The sequence below is a fragment of the Geospiza fortis genome, unplaced genomic scaffold, assembly GCF_000277835.1.
Source record: "Geospiza fortis unplaced genomic scaffold, GeoFor_1.0 scaffold265, whole genome shotgun sequence".
Taxonomy (NCBI): domain Eukaryota; kingdom Metazoa; phylum Chordata; class Aves; order Passeriformes; family Thraupidae; genus Geospiza; species Geospiza fortis.
Window position 1 is genome coordinate 2,344,696 of NW_005054393.1, and position 18,927 is coordinate 2,363,622.

General features: G+C 37.8%; 1 protein-coding gene across 1 annotated transcript in view; it reads left to right on the forward strand.

Annotated features, from left to right (window-relative positions):
- Positions 1–17,646, forward strand: part of STK17A (serine/threonine kinase 17a) — a 26,336-nt gene extending 8,690 nt beyond the window's left edge. The window contains exons 4-8 of the mRNA XM_031060870.1: positions 4,584–4,728; positions 11,570–11,696; positions 12,416–12,464; positions 12,598–12,777; positions 13,577–17,646. Of these exons, the coding sequence (XP_030916730.1) occupies positions 4,584–4,728; positions 11,570–11,696; positions 12,416–12,464; positions 12,598–12,777; positions 13,577–13,910 (835 nt within the window). The 3' untranslated portion in view covers positions 13,911–17,646. The remainder of the gene's footprint in view (positions 1–4,583; positions 4,729–11,569; positions 11,697–12,415; positions 12,465–12,597; positions 12,778–13,576) is intronic.
- The last annotated feature ends 1,281 nt before the right edge of the window (positions 17,647–18,927 follow it).

Sequence of the window (18,927 nt, forward strand, 5' to 3'; positions counted from 1 at the left end):
GGCTGCCCAACGCCTGGTGCCCCTACCACCCTTCCATCCTGAGGGGTCAGGCCTACCTCTGCCGGGCCGCAGGTTTTCTCCTCCCCCGCCCAGCTCAAAGCCGGGCAGGGGAGGCCTTGCCTCTTTGCTGGCCGGAAATCAAAGAGGGAGCCCAAGGGAGTGCTCTGCTTCTAACCCCTGTGTTCTCAGAGGCGCATCCACCCTCAGTGGCCAAGCCTGGTGTCAATTTAAAATCTGAACACCTATTGGCCTCTGGCCACTCCATTCCCAGAAAACCTGCTTCCTGTAAACCCACGACACAGTCTCAAATCAAGACTGGAAGTCTAAAATAATTTTAGGGGGAAACTTCTCAAATGGTCTTAGTTACCTTTGTTTGTGTTTCATTCAGTTCTCGGGCTGCCTGATTGGAAAGGTGAAGGCAAAAAACTAAAAGCATTGGTCTGAGAACTAAGAACTTTTAAGACCAGTATCTACAATTTTATGTATTTGGATGCTTCTCTTCCCATGTCCTCTCATCAGATAGGGATCTGTAGTTTTCTCAGGCTTTGGGAACATTGGTACATTACATTGCCTTACACTGGAAAAATTACCACTAAGTGCACTTACTATCCAATGGTATGCCTAGCCAAGGAAGGAGGTATGGCTGTCAGCAGCAGTAAGCATGAACCTTTGCTGGTAGTGTTACAAGCACTGTGGTGTGAACAGCTTGTACTGTAAGCTCCATGTACGGAAGGTAGATGGCTTTCCATTATTTTGCAAAGATAACCCTTTCAAGAAAGACTTTTGACAGAGTTGAAGATTCAGGAAGTAAATTTTTGTCCATTGCAGATTGTATATAACTCAGCATTGAAATCAAGTGTGTTTTAGGAATTGGTGTACATATTTGTACTCTGGTGATTTGTACTTCTGCATCCTTCAGAACAGTAACTTCATGTCTGATCCATTAAAGCTGGGGGAATGGTTCATTTCTTCAGGTGCCCTGAAATAGGTTTGTTCAATCTTTTTCTAATGATAAGTTAAATGACTGTGTTAGTGTCTCCTAAGTGTACTTGAAAGAAGTTTGATGCTGAATTTCACACAGTTCATTGTTAAGATGTATTTCAAGGAAGATAAGTAGTCTCCATTTAATCTAAAGTCAACATAATTGTAACAAAGAGTAGTTCTCTAGACTTCCAAATGACTTTTAGCTCATTTATGCTGCTAAGTAGTTATAAAGTGTTAGCATGCTTTTCATTGATGAAGAGCAGTAGGATTTCACTTGAAACGAGAGAAATTAATGGCACAACAGTACTTTCATAAGTAAATTAAAATAGCTAAAGAATTATGGTTGCCATAGCTTTCAAGTTCAGAAAGCCTTCTCTTGTCTCACAGTTTTTTCATACATTTAGCTAAGGGAGGGTGTACTAGAGAAATAATGCATTCTAAGTAACACTAGGTTTCAGAATATTTTGCCATTAAATATGTCTTTATCAATTTTTTTTTCAGATTAAGATGGCTTGTTTTCCTAAAAACTTTGTTGTCCTAAGGATAATTCTTTTGCTTTTATCTCCTAAGAGCATTTTCTGAATGGCCCGGTCATTTGCTAAGTTATTTCATAATGACAATTAGAAAAACTACAGTTTAATACAAAATGGGTAAATATTATTAACACCAGAAAACTCCTGGTCTGCATATACACAGAAATCATAACAGTGACATGGCTGTGATACTGTCTTAGCAGTATTTTGAGCCCTTCTATGGTTAGATTTTTTTCCCCCTGAAATCTAGCTGAGTTGAAAGTATTGTTAAGGAGCTTGGCAAAACTTGGAATAGGTGTGCAGGAGGATCTTTTTGGAGTTCATTTTTGCATTGTGCTTCCAAGCACTTATGACTGGCTTGGCTCACTGCTCCCTGACTGTTTTGCTTAAGGGAATCCATTAAGCTCCACAGCAACAATACACAAAATGGTCTTGCAGTATAAAATTTCCGTGTGTTCTTGTAAAGGGTTACTGGCTTGAATGTGGTATTCTTTGAACAGAATGAATTGTCCGGGAGTTGTCCCATCAGCCTCCTAAATAGCAAAGTTAAGATCAAAAACCAAAACATTGCATGGGAAGTCACCTTCCCATGTGAAACTATTTTGTAAAGCCAAGTGTCTATGGTAGCTGAGAATGGCAGTGTCTTGTAAGTTATGAAGTGGGTGTGCATGTGTGAGGGCTGTATTTGCATGTCTCACTCTTAAAAATGCTGATGAACCCAGGAATGTTCAGAAGTATAGGGAGAGACTTAATTTTTTTTTTAAATAAAGTTTCTGGATCAAGGGTTTTCTACTCTCGCGTTGGTAGCACTGTCTCTTAATTTCACTGATGGGACATTGCTTCAGCTTTTATTGCCTTGACTTCTAACGCCTATAATTCAGAATTCTTTAGGTGTAGTATTAAAATTCTAGGTAGCTCACATTTTAGCATTGGTGTCTACCTCAGTTTTAATGAAATTGCACTAATAAACAAATTGTAACAGATGCCTACCAAGTAGACATATAGCAGGCAGGGCTTTATAAGGCCCCCCACCCTCAACTTTCACTGGTTTTTCAGGTGGATCTATTAAACATAAAGTGTGATCCCATGTTTTGGGTATAAATCCAATTTCACTGAATTAAATAGCAGAAGTATTTTGTCCTTATTTGAAGTGGCAGAGCTTTATCAGCAAAATCCCAGGGTTACTGCTATAAAAGATACCATGCTAGTAATTTTGGTAGTAGATGTTATCACTGTATGTGCACTATAATTCACTGCTACAAGGGATTAAATCACTCTTCAAGTAACATATTATAGCATTCTTAAGGCAGAAAGTTTAATTTATGGGTTGCAGTAGATCTTTTTCTATTACTATCTGGAAAGTCCACGTGATGTTGCTTTTTCAAGGAATTTGGCTTAGGATATTAGAATACACTAGCTGATGTTCATTTTTAAATGTCATTAATATTTGAATCCTGTTCAAAACTGAAATATTACTATTTCCATGAATTAAATAAAAATGGACTGAAGAAAAATGTGATAGCGTCAGGCATATGAAATTTTTCAAAAGGAATTATAGTATTAATATTCTCTTGAAAAACTCATTTTATTCTTGAGCTCTATCTCTTGATACATAAAGAAGAAAAATAATTATTTAATAGATGGTTTTTCTGAAAGAAAATCTTAGTTTAATAAATCAAATTGTACTGCTGTACCAGCTAGCCAGCATACAGAACAGAAGTTTGAAACTCTTTAGAAAAGGGTACAATTTAGCCTTCTTTTAAATTTTTTTTGTAAGACCATCTGCAGGAAAAATTTAAAATAATAGCTGTGAGAATACCTTGAAGGGCAAAAAACTTTTTTTTTTTAAATCCATGAGACTTTTGAAAGTACTAGGACTGTAGCAGCAAAGTTAATGTAGGCAAAATGAACATTTGAATATATTTAAGTAGTTTTTTTCTGGGAGTACACAGTTGAAATGCACCATTTTTGTATAACTCATTTGCTATTATATTCATGTTGAATATGCCTGGCTGTCCTCAGGATAGCCTAGGCAGTACTATTCATTGGAAAAAAGCAAGCAAAGGCAGAGTAGGTGGGTATGCATCAGTAAAGATTAATGCCTGTGCCAAGTCATTTTTGCATGTCACAGTTTGGTGTAATTGGAGAGGATTCTGCCCTTGAGGGTTTCACCACCTTTCCCTAACGGGTGATTACAAAATCTCATGCTGAACAAAGGGTGTATGTGCTGATTTCATAGTGGGAGCTCAACAATCCATATGCAAAGTGGCCCCATTCTAACATTCTTATGCCCATTCTTATTTTAAGATGGAGCTTCTGTTCAGTTTATTTTACTTTCGATGCTGCAGGTTTATATTGTAAAATAATTTTAGTTATCTAGAGCCATTGCTATACAGAGCTAGTACTGCATGTGGCTTCAGAGTACTTTAAAAATATTCATTCATATCTAGTTATTTTTATATTTTTTGTTATTCTGTTATTTTTAAACATATATAAACAAAAGAGGATGCAAGCTGAGAGCTAAAATTTTCAGAGCTATTTTTAGATGAAAGAAGTTTAGAAACTTAATGCATCCTTATATACCAGAGACTTCATAAACAACTCAGTTGCAGACTTTACATTTATTTTGAGTATGTTCAAAGTGTTTTGAGGAGGGTGGGAGGTGGGGCAGCTTTGCTCTATGTTTGCTGAGATTTGCCTTGGCCAAATTTCCGTGTAGTTTTATAGCAATGGCAAAAGGCGCAACTTTTATGAAAACACTGTCCTCAAACAATTGACGCATTCATCTGAAAGCAAAGTCAGTAGTGTTTGAAAAGTAGTCCCCAAAATTTCTGTATTATTCATATTCTCTAACCTAAATGACTAAAATCTTTGCCTCTCTCCAAAGCTGCCATACTGCAGAAACCACTTCCAAGCCTGTAAACCCTTGCCAAATGTCTAATAACTGAAAATATCATGATTGGATTATACCTCCTGCTGATATTGCCTATACAAAAAAAAAATATGAGTAGAGCCAAATGGGGGCTTTAATTTAGTCTGAACTCACAATATTCCTACTGTCCACAGTGCTGCTGGAGGTGAAATCTTTGACCAATGTGTGGCTGAAAGAGAGGAGGCCTTCAAAGAAAAAGATGTTAAGCGACTTATGAAGCAGATATTAGAAGGAGTTGCATTCTTGCACAGAAACAATGTTGTTCATCTTGACTTAAAGGTAAGATTAGTACTGTATTTTTGTTATTGATTTCTCATCTGTTCTCTTTCTTGCTTATGTCACAATAATGCCAATTTGTAATTAACACAATTTTACCTAATTATGCCTTGAATGATAAAATTAAACTTTTTGGATAGAGTAACCACCACCAGGTCTGCAAGCATGTTGAGGCATTTCTATGAGTATGTTAAATATAAACTTCATTTGATTAAGTGAAATGTAATCAATTCAAAAGTCAATTTGCCTTGCACCTTAAATTGCAAATGAGTGCTTTGGGTAAGACTGACTTATTTCTACATTGTAGTAAAAGTGTCTGGGTATTATATGGGCATTGAAAACCAGGTTTGTCTTTTGTATTGACTTGAGTTTTAATGAAGAAGGGTGGTAGTGACACTGGTGGAATAAAGTGTAATGTTTCAGAATGAAATGTTCAAACAGGACTGGTAAATTAATATGTTAAGTACATTTACAGCATTTTCTTCCCCTTTTTTCCCCAGTTATTGTAAAACCTAATTTAAATGTCTGACATTTGCTGCCAAACAGTTGATTGACACCCTGCTGGTATATTAATAATCATGATTTACTGATACAAGTATTTTTTCTTATTGAAAAATAGTTTTGACCCAAATCAAGTGACAAGTACAGTTGCCATCAAACGAAATCTTATGGTCAAGAAGGGAGTTGTAAAAGGAATCCAGAGAACTAACCTCTCCTATGGGCAGCAAGCTCCAGTTAATTTTCTTTAGCTTCTCTCATTATGAGGTTGAACTAGTTTATTGCTAAGCAAGGCTGTCTAAAAAGTAACTTGCATTACATTTTAAAAATTCTTTTTACGTGTCCTATTCTCTTATTTACTGAGTATATTGTAAGCTGCTGCATGCTTGTTCTGTTGCTGAGATTCTTACTTACACTTAGCTGTATTTTGACACTGTTATAAAGCTACCAGTAAGTTCCAGTATCAAGCTGTATGGACTTAATATATTAACTTAACACATCATGAACCATTCATCAGCTAAAGCAGATGAATCATATTTGCACACAAATATGTCATCTGCCTGGTTTTCCAAACATTTATTCAAATTATATGTGGGATTCTTTAAAATTTTTATTGAGTCATACACACAAAATACTAATAATTGTATTAAAAGAATTAATGAAACATTTTTAATTTTTAGTAAGTGATGTGAGAGTAAGTGTTCAGAAAGACTAAAAATGAGCAGTTAGAACTCCTCAAAATTCCAGTATGCTTAAACAAGATTCTCAGTGTCTCAGTTGTTGGCCATTTAATTTCCTTGAAGCAAAATGTGTAAAATCAAATGTCTTTTGTGGACAGTATATATTTGTACATGTTTGTAGTTAAAGTTGTGGTGTTTCTTAGCATCACCAGCTGGATATCTGTAACTGGAGATATGATGTGCTTTATAAGACTACAATACTTATTTGCAAAAGTGGAGTTGGGATGTTGATTACAGATTTTGTCCAGAAAAGAAATTCATAAAAAGCTGACTTAAAAGCTTCCCAACTGGTCAGCAAACTTATGCTATAACATGGAGCATATGCAGTTCTCACTGAAAAATCCAGCATTGTTTTGCTGCCTTATGGAAGTTCACTAGCAGAGGAAGTTGTGTAGTGATTGAGGTTAATTAACATGTTTATACATTACTGCAGTGTGTGTTTAATCTGGTCTTACTTGCAGTGGGATGACTTTCATGATTTATAAAACTATCAGTCTTTTGCAAAATAAGGTTTACGGAAGTCTTCAGAGTATTGCCAAACAAAAATTATGGAAATGGCAGAATTAAAAACCATAACTTGCAAAGATTAATTGATCCACATGCCTAGTAAGACTTTTTAAAAATGCCCATTTTTGACAGAACTCAAAAAGTTGGATGCTTGCTTCGGCCACATATCTATTAACCTGCAGTTCTCATCTTCTGTTGTATCCTGTGTCTCATGCTGCCTTAACTTGCAGCTTAAAGCACAGTGGAATTTACTAAGTACTTTGTTTGTGATGACATTTGGAAGACTTCTGTATGTTTATTGCTGCTATGCAAGGTGTTTGCCAATAGCAATTTTACAAATTCTTGCTAAAATGGGGGTTTTTTGCACTGTTAGTTTCACCTTTGTGTCTCTAAAGATTTCATTTGTCTGTTACAAATTCCTTTGGGAAGGTCCATCCAATTTTCCATATGTTGTACCTTCAAGAAAAGTTAAATTCTCTACCCAGAAGAATTTAGACCCAAGTGATTGTCCATATGTAATTGTCAGCTTAATATTTATATTATAAATGTAATGAACCAGATCTATGCCATTGACAGCTACCTTGCTTGAGCTTCTCTTTGACCTTTGAACAGATACAAGACTTTTCTTGAGACTAAACACTGCAGAAAGAAATGGGGTATTTTGTTGTGGTTTAGCAAGGTTATCACCAGATCATTCCTTTCCAAAAGCATGGTTCTACTGAAAGATGGTTGAAATGTATCTTGTTGTTAATAGCAAAATACAATTATGTAGCCTAGTTTTGACTTGGATGAAGAGCAAATATAATGCTACCAAGTGCAAATTAATTATCACTTGACAGTATTGTGTTGATGCTATTTAATTTGCAGGGAGTGTACAGATTGTAGGCAGGAGTCTTTCATCTCCTCTTAATGGTGCTTAAAAGCTGCAGAGTAAGGGAAGTCTCCTTTCTCTGTGTTCTCATTTGCTCTTTGACTTAATCTTGAATTGGGGTTAGGTAAAAGCTTACTGTAGTTGGGAATGGAAGAGAATTTAAGCAGTTGTGGGGACTGAGGAAGAAGATATGAGGGTCCTTTACTCTTTTAGAATCAGCCTAGTTTAGTATCTTTAGACATAATGAAGCTGGGGTATCTATGTTTCTGATCACTATTTCTTTGATAATTCCTGTCTTTTCTTCTAGGCATCTGAGGTTTTTTGAATATTATATAATTAGATAACCTGCAGCATTAATGAAATTAGGTAAGGTGAGGCATCGATTAAATTAAAAACCTGACCTTTATTATGTGTCCTTAAGTCTTTACGTGTCTTCTTGAAACCAACTAAAGATACAAGAAATAATAGGATCTATATGGAACCTTTAAGCCTAGCTCCAGTAGAGGGGGAGGTCTTCAAACATTGCCATTTGATGGTTTTCATCAACAATTTCAGTAGTGCTTGAGGGTAAAAGTGAAAGGCCCTTTTTAGAATGGCCACCAGGAGAGCCTCCACCCGCCATCTCCTCTCTTTGTGGGCTGACTGGCACTAGCAGAGTAAAACCAAAAGAGAAACAGTATTACAGATGTGAGGAAATTATCTTCTTTTTCTGAAAGTTTGAGTATTGGAGTCAGGCTGAAAACTATGGTGAATTCAAAGCTATGGCTTCTTTAAGGTTTGATGTTGGCATTTAGGCTGGTACTTCACAAGAATCCCAAATGATTCCTTAAAATAAGAAAATTACTGGTATTTCATTAGGAACTGATTCAGAGTTATGACTCAATTCATACTGTAGACAGGGTTTTTTTTTCTGCATAGGTGTGTTTTGCATAATAAGATTTTTTAAAAAGACAATAAAAATGGCAACTGCTTTAACTATTAAAATGTTAAAATACAGGGCTGAAGGGTTTCACAAACCTTTTCCATTGAAAATTTTTCCTCATTTAAATATAGAGGAAAAAAATACTTTTCTCATGCTTTTAATTTGACTTTTCATAACTAAATTTCTCACTGGGAATAACATCTGAGAGGGTAGTGAGGGAGGCATAGTCAGCTTTTTTTGTTTGCTTTTCTAATACAAATAGAGAAGAACAAATCTGAACTATAAAGAATGTGGGAATGTGCCACTCCAAAAGCCTTTGTATAGCCACCAGATCCCAATTTGTAAAGAAAACAAAACAAGAGCTATTCTTAATATGTAGGTTTGCAAAGAGAAAAGAAATTGACAACATCATGGAGTTAGTTTGAAATAACAGTTTAACTCTGCAGGAATCAAAGAACTTGACTATATTCAGGTCTTGCAGTGAGGAGAAGTGGGCAAAGTTTTTTAAAATGTTCTTGCCCAGGTTTATTTCTATATTGAAAAGCAAGGCTGTTCATGTGAGAGCATGTCTTCATGAGTGACTCTGGGGATGGAGGACAGAGCTGCTTTATGATTCAGGAAGGAGTATAAATGTTGGTGTTACTCCATCTGAATTATCAGTCAGAGGTTGCTTTGCTGTTCTCACTCTTTTATCCTCCTCCCTTTTCAACCACTCTGATGCAAGATGATCCAGGTTTCCAACAGACTTCTGCACTTTCATGGAACTTGTGCTCACTAGAAGCATGAAAGCAGTGCCAATTGTCAGCACTAGCATTTGGAGAAGTTAATGATAAAACCCAGTGTGATCACTGGTCTGGGGGTTGGGAAAGTCAAACCTTCTTTTGACTTTCTTTTTTCCTTCTTTTTTCCTTCTTTTTTCCTTCTTTTTTCCTTCTTTTTTCCTTCTTTTTTCCTTCTTTTTTCCTTCTTTTTTCCTTCTTTTTTCCTTCTTTTTTCCTTCTTTTTTCCTTCTTTTTTCCTTCTTTTTTCCTTCTTTTTTCCTTCTTTTTTCCTTCTTTTTTCCTTCTTTTTTCCTTCTTTTTTCCTTCTTTTTTCCTTCTTTTTTCCTTCTTTTTTCCTTCTTTTTTCCTTCTTTTTTCCTTCTTTTTTCCTTCTTTTTTCCTTCTTTTTTCCTTCTTTTTTCCTTCTTTTTTCCTTCTTTTTTCCTTCTTTTTTCCTTCTTTTTTCCTTCTTTTTTCCTTCTTTTTTCCTTCTTTTTTCCTTCTTTTCCCTTCTTTTTCCCTTCTTTTTCCCTTCTTTTTCCCTTCTTTTTCCCTTCTTTTTTCCTTCTTTTTTCCTTCTTTTTTCCTTCTTTTTTCCTTCTTTTTTCCTTCTTTTTTCCTTCTTTTTTCCTTCTTTTTTCCTTCTTTTTTCCTTCTTTTTTTTTTTTTTCTTTTTTTTCTTTTTTTTTCTTTTTTAGCAACAATATGCTTCAGTTGCAAAAAAATTTCCTTTTTTAAATTAAGCTAGCATTTAAAATAGTAAGGAACTTCTTAATGACCACAAAGGTGCTTTGAAGGAAGACAGCCTAGATCTAGTGACATCAGTGCAAACAAGTTTATCCAAAGGTGATGCTCTTAAAAACCTGTTTCTCAGACTGCTATATTTTTTTTAACTCTTCTGCAGTTAGTATTCTGTAATACAGTTGTTTGTACTTTGAACAGAATTCAGGTTGGTTGCAACAGACCTTTAAACAGGTGCAGTCAAAATAGTTGTGTGTTCAGGTTTTAAAGTGATTGGGTGATTTTGGACAACCTTCTAAGGGAGGTATTTTACACCATCTATTGGAAGAATCGAGGAGCAAGAGGAGTAAAAAAGGTGATACAAAGGACTAGAGAGGTACAAGTGTGGAGGTACTTGCATGCTACTGTTTAATGACAGCTATTGGCACGTATTTCCAATGTGTTCTAAGCTAATGTCATGGTTCAACGCTGGCACAATGCCAGTGCCTTCATGAAAATATATGTTCCCTGGTGTCTGCTGTGAGATGTGACCAGGAATAAGCAAAGCAGGCCCTCACTTAGAAATAATAAAAAGAAAACTTTATTAACTAAACTACAACTCTAAGTAAAAAGAAACACACAGGGAAAATGAAAACTTTCCAAAAATGTTTCCTCCTCCCCCCACCAAATTTCCGATACATCTACCCGCAAATCACCAACTCTCGGCCTCAGCTCATCAAGAGGAGAGGAGTCCTTCTTTGCCATAGGCTTCCCCAGGAAACACCGTTGAAACCTCGTGTGTTTCCATGTCACTCGTGGCACTGCCCGGAGAACATTTGCCATCGTGACCTCTTCCCTCCATGTCCAGTGCTCTCACCACTGCACATGGACCAGAGCTGCTTCTAGGGTTGTCCTTTAAAGGATGCTTTGTCCCGTTCCAAAAAGAGCACAGTCTCACCTTTGGGACACCTGTCCCCCCCAGATTTCACCCCCTGGGGCCAAGGGGTACCAACACTGAACCTTCTTGGCTCTGAGCCATTGCCTCCCCCTGGATCCAGTCTCCGTGTGACAGGAAACATGGTTCTGTCCATGGCTGTAACAAGAAGAGTCCAGCTAAGGCCACTCCATCATCTCTTCCCACCTAAGGTTCTTCTCTACTCTTCCAACATCTTTCACTTGCCCAGACCTTCACACTTGCACATTTCCTTCTTCCATTTCGTCTCTATCTCTCTTCTAGGAAAGGTTAATGTTCTGCAAAGTTTTCATTGTCCAAAAAAAGGGTTAAAAACTTGGGCTCTGCCCACCCAGAGCTCCCACAGCAGCCTGACGCCTTCTCACTGCACATCCCCCTTCTCCACCAGCTGGGCTGTGCTGCCAACACATGACCCGCCCAGCCAGCAGCTGGGCAGGGGAGGTCTGACCTGCTTCCCTCACTGGAACCCAAGAGAACTTCCCCCAGGAGCGCTTTTTAACCCCTGTGTTCTCAGAGGCGTATCCAATGTCCCCAGTGACCACACCAGGTGCCAATATTCAAATCTGAACACCTATTGGCCTGACCACTTAATATCCTGGAAAACTTACTTCCTCTCAAACCACGACAGCTAATAAAGGTTTGATTCTCAATTCTAAATTTATAATCCTGCCATTCCTTTTAGCCTGTGTGTTTCTTCAAAATCACCTTGGGGGAAATAGATAAATGATCCAGGGTATCATACTTGTTTCAGGAGGCACTGTTGTTGCTCATGATCTAAAACAATTTTGCAATATGATGTCAATGATATTTGCTTTTTTGTGATCCCAAAAGTCTTCTCCTCTTGTATTTCAGCCCCAAAATATTCTGCTAACCAGTAAGTCTCCTCTGGGAGACATTAAGATAGTAGATTTTGGCCTTTCCAGAATAATGAAGAGCAGTGAGGAACTAAGAGAGATCATGGGAACTCCAGAATATGTAGGTAAGTTGTTACTATAGGAGTGATGAATAGTCCAGGCTTCTGGGGAGTGAAAAGAGGATTTGGAGCATGCCAGCCTGGCTGTGGAGTTACTGTGTTGCAAGATCGAGTTATTACTTGGACTGGTACTGCTGCCAAAGGTAGAACTGGCAAGTCTGGCCAGTCTAATGAACTATCATTGTGTGCTTATGTTGAAGATGAAGACACACTTTAGATGAGTCTTACCAGCAGTCATAACAAGTATTACTTGGATTAAAAGTTTAAATTCACATACTCAGTCTCTGAATGCAATATTTTAGCCTGTGTAGGTTTTCTCTTTTTCAAAAAAAAAAAAGACCAAACCACTCCAGGCCTTGAAAATATACTTAAGAATATATTTAAGTTGTGTGGTATATCTTCATAGTTATGGGTTAGAGTGCTGGAATATGCAATGTTGGCTATTTCTGTTTTGTCTGCAAGAAACTTGTATACAGATTCCTTAATTGGGAAGGAGGCTGGCCTGGCTTCTGAAGATGGCAGTAAATTTTTTACACTTAAAAACACTGAATAATAGAAACCACTTAAATAACCTGAATAGAAGTATCTTGATTTCAAAAGACTATCATGCTTCAAATGGCTTGTCTTAAATTTTACCAAATGTTTTATCCATGTTTTATCACTTTTTTTAGCTCTAATGTAATGTCTGCATAAGACAAAACCCACTTTTTTTTCTCTCTGAATAGCTCCTGAAATTCTGAGTTATGACCCAATCAGTACAGCAACTGATATGTGGTAAGTTGAACAAATTAATGGTCATCCTAACTTTACTGAAAAGGGTTGTTCTTTGGGGATTTTTTTGTTTGTTTGCTTTTAATTAAAAAAGGCTAACTAAAAAACCTATTTTCTTTTTTTAATTTTAATTTAGGAGCATTGGAGTACTGGCATATGTTATGCTAACAGGGATATCACCTTTCTTGGGGGATGATAAACAAGAAACATTCTTAAATATATCTCAAATGAACGTCAGTTACTCTGGAGAGGACTTTGACCTTGTATCAGAGTCTGCTGTGGATTTCATCAAAACTCTGCTGGTTAAGAAACCCGAGTAAGTAAAATACACAATTCTATATGCTAATATGTCAGACTGACTTAATTTTAAATGTAGCAAGTGCTAGTGTTTTCATTTTTAAAGTATAAGGAGGCTTTGATTTCATTGTGCTATTACTTTTTATGTATATGAGAATTCCTCAGTTTCCATCCAAGCTTGTATATTCCAAAGGATGTCCAAGTGTTAGTAATTAAAACTCAAATTACTTTCAGAAAACTGTGTATGAACTGTAGCTTGTAGCAGTGAACACTACACCCATTCTTCTTGCAGGTGCTTTGCTGGTCTTTTAAATGAACTGAGCTATGAGTCCTTAATCTTGGATGGGTTGGTAGAGAACCTTTCCTTTTCTGGTTCATTAGTACACTTTTCTTAATAGGCAGCAATCTGGAAATTCCATGTTCCCAAACAGAACAGGTGTTTTCTGTGGAACTTTACCAGTTCTTCATGGAACATGTCAGCTATTGAAATTGCCAACTGCTTGTCTATGGGAATATTTGAAGAATGTAGAAGTTAGATAATTTTTCTATATATAAAAAGTATAAACTTCAAATGTTGGTTGGCAACATGGAAGTGTAAACTCATATTTAGGGATCTATGAATTCCTTTCTTTTAAATGCTAGGAGTTCATCTACTTGAATTGCTGTGGTCTTTTTTTGCTAGAAGATAGCTGTCAGTGCAATTCTGTCTGTCTTTAATACAGTCATATCCTTGGAATAATTTTTGGTGATATCTTCTGCAAGGTTCTGAATTTTGTATTCATTTGGACATTTATTTTAATTCTTTCCTTGCTCGGCAGGGACCGGGCAACTGCTGAGGAATGTCTTCAACATCCATGGTTGGAACAAAGTGATAATCCTGCTTGCAGGGCCTGGAGTAAGAGTACAGAAGGGGAGACCAGTGATGCCATACAGAAAGATGCAGATTCTGCTTCTGAACAATCAGTAGATGCTGAGAAGACTGGAGAGGAAGAATCAATAGTGACAGAAGAACTAATTGTAGTGGCTTCATACACACTGGGACAATGTAGGCAGTCAGAAAAAGAAAAAGTAACTGAGCAGAAAGCTATTTCTAAACGATTTAAATTTGAGGAACCATTACTGCAGGAAATACCAGGAGAATTCATTTACTGAACTGTATGGAGCTTCATAGCTATAACTGGAAGGCAGTTTTTTCTACTAAACAAAAGTATTCTAGCCAAGTGAATTTCTGATATGCAATAAATGTTCTAGATAAAGGAAAGTGTTTATAAATGGCATACAAAAAAAATGTGCCAAGTTCTTATTTTCATGGAAGAGTTGAGATTTCAAGTGTCTGACATGAATTTAACAAAGAGGATAAGCTTATTTTTGTTTTTAATTTTTATTTCTGTTTTTTTGTTGTTGTTATTGATTGGTAACAGATTTTTTGCTAATTGTTCTGGTGTTCTTGAGAAGTTGACACTGGAAGTGTTTTGGTGACAGATGTCAATAGGAGTATTTTAGGATACATTTTGGTATTTAATGCAAATATATAATGCTGAGTTTTCCTCAAACACCTCCTGACTTCAGTGGAACTATGTGCTCATCTAAAACTTGTATGAAAGGAGAATTTGATCACCTGGTTTGACGTACAGATTTCAAAATCACCCTATGTGTATTCCTTTGTTTACATCAGGTCAAAGACCCAAACTCCTCTGGAGTGTAGCTGAACAGTGAGCTGAGCTTCTCTAGACAGAGATGCACATGCCCCACTGGGAAAGAAATCTGTACTGGAGATATTTATGATTTGGGAGCACAGTAAAATCCTGCTCCTGAGGGTGATGTATTTGCTTATTTCAGTCACTTGTGAGCCAGTAGAGATTGTTTCCTTCCACTCCCGTGTTGGGTGAGATGTGCCAATAGAATCCAGCTCAGTGTGGCCGCACAGTGCTGATGAGAGGAAAAAAGAATAATGTTCTGATGTTGCTCCTCTGAAGTTACTGAAGTTCTCTCCACTGACTTTACCATGTTAGGTTAGACAGTTTGTCCAGCTAATCAGCTCTTGATTCCACTTCCCCCAGGACCAGCTGGGGTTTTACTGGGATCATGAGGTCATTTCTACCTTCTTTCTGTTCCTCTAACTGCTGCTTTAAGGAGAAAAGGAGCATCCTTAGGCTAAATTACAATTGTTCGATATAGCTGTCAGATGAGGAAGAAGATACTGCTTCTTCTGAAATAGTGAAGCACAGCTCATGCCTCCTGCTTCTTGATCACTCTCCCTTAGACACTTGGAAATACAGCATGTTATGTGGCCTGGCAGAGTGGGATTAGGGAGCAGTATGGATGGGTCATAGTTCTCAGTGGACGCAGTCCCTCAGAGGACAAAGCTGGCACCAAAACTGAGTGGTTTTTGCAATGTACAGATCTGAGGATCTTGGCCTGAGTCCCAGTTTTCTAAGAAATCTTTCATGTTGATGCTGTTCCAAAGTTTAATTTTTATGTAATGGAAGTTTAGTACTATTATATTGCATACTGTTAACTATTCAACTATTTATTTGGTTTCCTTATGCTGTTCCTTTATAATAAACTCTGACAAAAGTTTTCTTGCTATAAAACAGTGAATAGAACATTTTGAGCTAGTTTTTCCCTTTTTTTCCATGCTAGTACACACTTTTATAATTTCAAATGTATCAAATGTTCTACTCCGTTTAGTGAGGAGGAGTGCAGGGCTTTGTGCTAATGTTACAGTTCCTCCTTCACACAAAAGTTAAATGGCTTAATAAGAGCAGCAGTACTGGGGTGATCTGATCAGCATGGCTGGAAAAGTGGGGGAAAAGCACTAGTACAGAAGAAAGCTGAACCACAAGCAGTGGGACAATGGGTAGTTTTTCCATAAGGCTTCATTGCCTGAGGTTGGGCTACCTTTACTTCAAGCCACATCAGGGAAGTTGCACCTAAATTAAACTATTCTCAAGCGTCTTCCCCAGGTGTTCATATAAAACAGCCAGTGGTGCTCAGAACTGAGTTTGGATGTGTTATATATTGTAATGCAGAGATGCCTTTCATGCTCTGGAGAAAGGAGTCGGTTGCTGGACAGCTCTGGCTGGCTCTCTCAGCAGGAGAATCTTTGAGCCAGCAGCGTGTGTGTTAGCTGGGTGCTTCTGGACACAGAGAGGAGCTGACCCTACCTACAATATGATCTGTTTCAGCCTTTGTTAGGCAGGACAGTGCCATCATGGCCATCTTTCATTTACTCTCCAGCCATTTGCCCAACACAATTTGCTTGGGTGAGGGGACGCTGATTCATAGAATTCTTCTGTAGAAGATTGCAACTTCTCCTATCTTCCATCGTTGCCATTTTGACGTTTTTTCCCTCATGTCCATACTTCCACATGTTAGTAAGTTGAGTAGAGCAGTGAGGTTGAAGCATGTTCACATCCTACCCTTATAGAACAATGTTGCCAGTGTTTAACAACACCTGGTTGCCCACAGCAAACTATTTGAGGGATATATATATCACATTTCACTTCCTCTTTGTAACCACAGATCATGTCTCAGATTGAGACTGGTACTAATGGAAAAGAGTAGGTGCTGAGCAGTATACATTTTGTCCTATATATGCTGTTTTTAATGTATGACAGTGAAGCTTAACATGTATACATGAAATACATACTTATTTCAAGGCCAGCTTTTCTTGAATTGGCTGCTTTGAGATTTCCAGTGGGCTGCATTTCTATTTAACTCTCTGTGCCTTAAGGTGTTTTTATACACTGTTTTTTAACATCATTAAGAATTTGTATAGAGTTGTGAAGGTTTACTAGTGTAAGTTATAAACAAGGCATCTTAGATTCACCCTATAACAGGGAAAATTTTCTGTAATGTTTAACTGCAGGACTATCAGCCAGACCCACACCCTTGAGGCTCTTTCTGTTCCACTGTGAGTGTGGGTAAAGCTGCAAGTGAGGTGTTCCTACCCTGAGCTGTAGGAAGGGGCTGTTCAGCCAGTGTTGTTGAGGAGCTCAGTTATGGGTGAAGTGACACATCAGTAAAACCAGGAGCAAAGCAAGAGCTGTGAGGAACAGCTGGTTTTCCATGAATATGGGGGACTGTGTGTATGTACTCAGGTCATTTGGGAAAAGCTCCTGTGATGGTGGGGAAGGGGCTGCTTGTGGGGAAAGAATCAGCTCCTTGGACTTTGTGGGCAATGCTCTCCCAGTCCCCACTCTCCAGACTGAGCACATGCTGGCTGCCTTTGTAGCACAGAGAGGATGGCTGCTGTTTGCTCAGATGCAGGATGCTGAAGGAATGGAAGGGCAGATGTTCCTATAGAGTTATCTGTGGCTCATGGAAGACCCATGAGCTCTATCAGTAGCAGGGGTAAGTCCAGGCCTAGGCCTTCTTTCAGTGGTTGGAATAAATAGCAAAGTCCTAATGAAAAGCACAGCCTTGTCTCCTCTTGTTGCTATATTCACCTCTTTAAGGGAGAGGCTTACAGATTTTATAGTTGCTAAATTAAATGTTCTACAAAACAATATTTTTCTTTTTGTCCAAAGTGGAATTTGCATTGTGATTTGTCTCATGTGTCACATTTTTGTGTGCAGGTCTCTAAATACAAAAGGTGAATTCCAGTTTGTGATCTACCCCCTGAATCCCCCTTGAGAGCTGTTAGGTCACAAATGCAAGTAAAAGTTCTGCCCATTCTCCACTGGTGGTGCTCACAAGGCATGGGGAGGGAGATGGGCCTTGCATCACGTTACTTTGTGGCTTAAGATCTCTCTTGAATATTTCAGGTGTTGTTCCTTGAAGACAGTTCAACATTTTAAAGAAATAGTGCCAGTTCATTGTTCTTCTGATAAGGTGTTTACTGTTTCAGGAATTTTACAATAAATAAAATTTTGTTTTCCAAAGAGCTGATGGATCTTTTGTGCTTTGGGAAACACCCATTAGCAGGATTACTGATATTTTAGTTTTCTGAATCACACATTTGTTCAATATGTGCAGCAAATATAAAATGCATCCAAAGTCTTTTCCATACTAAAGCAATATGCTTCCACTGTAGAGTTTCTCACAGTACAGATGTTGAATTAAGCTGTCATTTGGATTAATAAATACAGTCAGGGAAAAAAAAAAGAAACTACAGATGGATGTGATAAAAATCTCTCCTAATTAAGAAAAGGATAGGATTCGTCAAAATGAAGCAGAACATATAGGACCAGAGTCATTACTGCAAAATTCAGAGAGAAAAGGGAACTACTTGAAAGGATTATCTTTTTTCCTGTAAACACAGAACTTAGTTACATCGAGTCTTTGCTTGCTTGTAAAAGTAGAATCACAGTTAAGCTGGTGATGCATTGAAAGCAGTGTACCCCATCTCCTCAATTAATTTGCAATGCCAGCATACAGTCTGAATACAGGTGTTTTTTAACTAATCCTCACAGAGAAGTCTCCTGAGCTGGCAGGATATCACCATCTTCCACTTTCCAGTAAGCACCTTGTGAGATCCAGCTGGTCTGGCTGCTGGATCTCACAAGATGCTGGCTGCTGTTTGTGGGCCTTACCAAGCAAAGAGAGGCAACGATTGTTTCTCAGAAGTTACTGAAATAAGGTCCTTTGCTCCTAAATCTTCTAGGAAAGCAAATTAATAAAAACTGCCTTAGATTGGTCAAGAAATTACATTAGTCTAGTATTTTTATAGAATTAGTGCTACTTAAAATGAACCCAAGGCATTTGGCCTGGTGTGATACATCTTCCAAAGTAACACCAAGAGCAGGCAAGGCTCCATTGTTCCTGATATTCCAGGACTGCCCAGGACCTGCTGCCGAAACTTGGTAGTAAATTTTGTGGAAAACTCAGGGAAATTATGTCTTTGACAAGCAGGAAAGATGCAGCACATGGCACGAAAGAACTGGATCCTCATTTCTAAATGGGAGATGAGTCCGAGTAACTTGTGTTCCCTGTGCAATGCAGGACATCTGCCAAAACAGGAAGTGAACTGAATGGCCCATAACTTGGATAAAAGTCTGTCACTCCTTGGAGAAACACTCCAAAGGGAACATGTCAGCCACTTAGCCTTTCTGAAGGCAGTGCTTTCAAAACATCTAGCTTTTTTGTTTTTCAAAACACAGTCCCTGTGTGCCCATCAGCTCCAACTCAAACAGGTGCAAGTGTTGTAACAGTACTGAGCAGTATC